The sequence below is a fragment of the Triticum dicoccoides genome, chromosome 3B, assembly GCF_002162155.2.
Source record: "Triticum dicoccoides isolate Atlit2015 ecotype Zavitan chromosome 3B, WEW_v2.0, whole genome shotgun sequence".
NCBI lineage: Eukaryota > Viridiplantae > Streptophyta > Magnoliopsida > Poales > Poaceae > Triticum > Triticum dicoccoides.
The window spans coordinates 168,428,098-168,433,055 of record NC_041385.1 but is presented as its reverse complement, the minus strand read 5'-3'; the positions used below and the strand labels follow the sequence as shown (position 1 = coordinate 168,433,055).

General features: G+C 45.7%; 1 protein-coding gene across 1 annotated transcript; it reads right to left on the bottom strand.

The window, feature by feature from the left end:
- Positions 1 to 260: 260 nt before the first annotated feature.
- On the bottom strand, positions 261 to 1,306 carry LOC119281064. Its single transcript, XM_037561704.1, has one exon. The coding sequence runs from the start codon at positions 1,102 to 1,104 to the stop codon at positions 550 to 552; it is 555 nt and encodes a 184-aa protein (XP_037417601.1). The 5' UTR covers positions 1,105 to 1,306; the 3' UTR covers positions 261 to 549.
- Between the last annotated feature and the right edge of the window lie 3,652 nt (positions 1,307 to 4,958).

The following is a 4,958-nucleotide window of genomic DNA, read 5'->3' as shown; positions in this document are numbered from 1 at the left end:
GCTAGAACTCATCTACTCCCTCCGTTCCAAAATAGATGACCCAACTTTGTACTAAAGCTAGTATAAAGTTGGGTCATCTATTTTGGAACGGAGGGAGTAGATGAGATATAATTTGGTCTCATTCACCTTTTATAGCCATTGAATGTGATGCTATAAGATGCGTGTTGCTGACGTGAGTTGTATTTCTTCTTATTTACAAAGTGAATGAGACCAAATTATATCTCATCTAGATGAGTTCTAGGTACTCCCAATTTTCTTCGTTTTGAACGAGCCCTTTACTAATACTGATTTTTTTTTCTTTCTTTAGCTAAACCTTATACTAATATCATGCAGCATATACCACTGACGATTCCACACTGAGCTTCAGCTGTATGTACATACATACATACTCCCTCCATTTTGATTTACTTGTCGTGATTTTAGTTTAAATTTGAACTAAAACCAGGACGAGTAAATCGGAACGGACGGAGTAGCTTTATGAGATGAGATATATATATTTCACGATCCTCTTGCGTCCGCCGGCTGAAAAAGAGGTCGGATACTCCTTGACTATTTCATGAGGTCCTTGGTGATGGCAGACATGCAGCTGGAGCTCCTGGTGAGGCCACCGGCATTTGCGCTGTCCCTGGGGCTGTTGGACTTGCCCCTCTTCCTGAAGATCTCCCTCATGGCCTCCGTCTGCATGAGCACCGGGTTGGCGCGCCCCAGGCGGTTGAACCGCCCGCACACGGCGATGTGCGCAGCCAGCGCCTCCTCCGTCGTGCTCCGGCTCCTGTCCGCCTCGTCGGTCACCGCCGCCGCGCACAGCCCGCACACCCACCGCCCGCAGTACCGCTCCCGCACGCGCCGCACGTACTCGGCCGAGCACTCCTCCGTCATGCCGCAGCACTCGCAGCGCGCGTCGTCCACCTGCTCCGACACCGCCGGCAGTTTGGCCGCCGCGTCCAACACGGCCGCCTTCTTGGTGAACTCCAGGGCCAGGTCGGACATGGCGCGCTGGAGCCCCTCCATCGAGATCCTCCGTGGCTTCGGCTGCTGCCTCGGCCGCCCCATCGGCACCGCCTCCGCCGCCGCCGCCACCGCCGCGTCACCATTAGGCGCCATCGATCTAGCTAAGCAGCTAAGCTACCCTTGATGCAAGAAACCAACCGCAAACTAAGTGGAAAGCTCTGGCAGATTATCAAGCAGCTGATGTATAGCAGCTAGTGAACTCTGACAGATTGCAAGTGCGAGTTGAATATCAATGTGAAGGAGGGGGCGAGCTTTTTATACCGTCGAGGGATAGGGTACGTATGCATCCACCTCGCCGCTCACGGAGCGCCGCCGATACGTGTGGAGCGGACGAGTCGGTGCCTCGTCTCTGCTCGTGACATTCATAATTAAGAAGGCGAGAGGGATCACCTGGAAGCCGTAGATCTCTCAACATTCCTATGGCTACGATTAGCTAACGGTTACTTGGTTCAGCTAGTGCTGAGCTAGCTGGCCTCAACGTCTCATGCTCGTGACCCGTCAGCGAGATCTTAATGTAGCTTGGGAAGGTGGCAGAGCTACCTGATCGACCTGCTCGAATTTTCTTATCCACGAGTAATTATGGGCCTGTTTGGTTCCAATAAGTCACCTGACTTATAAGTCCGGTGACTTAAAACCAGTGACTTATAAGTCACATTTGTTTGGTTGTCACCTGGCTAAGTCACCTAACACACCTTCCTACACCAATCAACATCATGCAGGTGGTGGGGCCCACGCAAAAAGGGATGATTTATAAGTTTTAAGTTGGGGTGGAGCAACTTATGACTTAGGGCATGTTTGGTTCCAATAAGTCACCTGACTTATAAGTCACCTTTCCATACCTTTCCACACCAATCAACATCATGCAAGTGGCGGGACCCATGCAAAAGGAGGTGATTTATAAGTTTTAAGTTGGGGTGGAGCAACTTATGACTTATAAGTCGGAGTGACTTATAAGTCGGGTCTGTTTGGCAAAATAAGTCACTTTTTTTACTTTTCGACTTATAAGTTGGTGACTTATTTGAAACCAAACAGGCCCTATATACTAGTAGCAGTAGCAGCGCGAACCAATCCGTGATTGAATGATTAGAGGGATTATGGTATTCCAGCCCACCAGGGTTTAAATGATGATGCTCGCATTTAGGGATAAGTGTATACGTATGTATATAAATGCTTGCGTTTGTACCGTATTTAAAAAAAAATAGCAGTAGCAGTAGGCTGGAGTAGTAGCTAGTGTTTGTGGTACGCGAAAAATCTTAATTGGAAAGACATAAGCCCGTTATTTATGCATGCATGGTCTCAACTTTCAGTGGTACCATTGCTTTTATTTTTCATCTCCAAACTATTGAAAGTCGCAGGCTGGTTACTACTTGTCCTCTCCAGTCTCCACGATGAAGAACGACTGTTACACTTGGTCATCGTGATAGACATTTGTGCAGATAGTAAGTTGATGGACTTGCTCGAATTTTCTGGGCCACGAGTAATAATCCTACTTCGAGACTGAATTGCAAGAGAACACCATTCGTGCACTGGCGGAGCTATTTGTTATGCTGCAGGTGCCATGGCCCCCCAGCCTAAGAATATTTTGTGAAGAAACATTGTTTAGGATGACACAAGTTAAGATAAATACAATATATGACCCCTCCAGACAATTATATTTGGCTATTTGCCCCCTCAGTAATATCTCGCTAGCTCCGCCACTGCATTCGTGCATGGTTGCAACTTGCAGTGTGTTGCAATCGACACTAACGGATCTGTCGCGCTGGTCACTTCCTGTCCTCTCCAGGATCAAGAGCGAGACATGGTGGAAATGATGCGTGCGTGAAGAACTACGATTGCACCGAGACTTAAAACTGTTAGAGAAAGACACATTTTCTTAGAAAATAATAATAACTGCCAGTAATCCCCCACATACGGCAGATCATACACAAATGCTAGTACAAGTAGAAAGACAGTTATATCAACCAAAAGTATATGGGCATTCCTCTCTTCTGACCCTAAACAAGTAGTGAAGTGAACATGTCTTTCGACGATAAAAACAAGATTTGGAGAAACCAAAATGAAATTCTTCACAGCAAAGCAAGTGATCGATCACGGGCACTGTGGTGTGACTGTACCACATACCGCCGCACTGTGCGCGACGATATCCACAGAACTGCCCAGCCACCCTAGGCCAAGCAAAGCGGGTAAGTACGTACCGACGTGCCGTGCGTTGCATGAAGAAAAAAAAGGAAGAAACAAGGAGTGCGCAATCACGAGAGGCTCGACCGGGCCGAGAAGATGTGCATGCGTGCATGGCTCTTTTTCGTTGCACTTGGACTCCCCACTCCCGCGCGTCACGCTCCGACAGCTACGCCCTCGTCATTGGGTTTTTGCGGCTGTGTAGATTGCGCACTCTCTCTCTCACCCTCTCGCTCCTGCGCTTGGATCTTCCGGTCTTGGACTCGTGTCAGCCAACCGGTGGACCTTTTTGTTTTTTTCACTACATTTTTTTGCTACGATGGATTGTTTTTTAAATACTCCATCTAATTCAAAATAAGTGTCGCAGTTTTAAACTAAGATTGATCGAAAGTAGTACCAAACTCGTATTTTTTTAGGGAACAAACTCGCACTATCACATACGTACTATACTTCGTCAAATTTGAAATAAATGTCATGGTTTTAGTTCAAAATCTGATCAAACTAAAATCGACAGCAATGCATAAACCCGAAGGTAGTTCATCAAACCAAAATTGACATCTCGTAAGAAGCAAGGTCAAAGAACGTGCGAGGTTGTGATCTCTTTGTTGCTTCGATTTTCATGATGGATGGATGTCATTGTGAACTGCTGTTGATGCCTCTGTCTCCCAAACAATAGTCAATATGACCGTATGAGCCCAGAAACGGTCACTTGAGGTTCTGAATGACCTGAAGGCAATTTGAGGCAACGCCACACATGCATAACACCCTAATTCATAGTGAGAGCAAGCGCCTCCTTGCGCATCATGGCCTAGAGCATTGTCGGATCGAAGCAACCCACGATGGTGATGGACGAGGCCCCAATGAACGCGCCATTGATGGTCCTACAGATTGCAACCACTACCCTAGACCCACCTCCTTTTCTCACCGCCACATGGATATTGATCTTCACTAATCCCAACGGTAGTGCAATCCAATTCTGAACATTGGCAACAAGCGCCCCTCCCCTGGTCACTTTCACACTGTCTTGAACTAGGTCAAGTTCTCTCCAAAAATAGCTGGCGAACAGCTTTGATGTTCGCCCACATGGATTAATCTCCTTCTCGGATACAATATAGCCCAAAGCATGACAAGGACGCGTGTCCATGATTTCATGCTCAAAGCTTCCATGACAGTGAAAAGCCAATCCTTTGTCATTGGTTCTTGAACTATGCAAATAAACGATATGATGTCATCCTCGACTAAATCCCATACACACCTAGACATAGTGTAGTTGTGTGGCAGACATCAACATACCATGTCAAAGACAAGTTTCTCTCTGGCAAGATGATTTGTACATTCTAAATTTGTAGTCAATTTATACGCTTCATGTCTTCGTTTTGAAAAATAAATTTATATATTGCATGCTCTGATTGTAGGTATATGTTACATACAACGTACAGTGAGAAATTCACATATACACTATGATTCATTCTAGAACTCTAAAGATTTTCTCGGGTGCGTGGAAGAAACAAGTTGTAGAGGAAATCCGTCGAATTGGCACGCCAACTGCTAGGACCCACATGATATAAATGTGCTAAAAACTAAAAAGGGTAAAATGTGGCTTCCCCAAATGAGGTAATCTTGATGAAAATCTTTAAATGTGACAATTCCTATCCAAAATACAGAAACATAGGGTACAAATTGGAATTTATCCTAAAGTTTTTTTTTTAGAAAAGAAGGAAAAAAAGTCTACTTCTTTAGTCTTTGGTAATACCCTCACAATAAAATAT

Bases quoted from the DNA above. Each gene is read 5' to 3' on its own strand.
- LOC119281064 (XM_037561704.1), bottom strand. From the start codon at position 1,104: ATGGCGCCTAATGGTGACGCGGCGGTGGCGGCGGCGGCGGAGGCGGTG.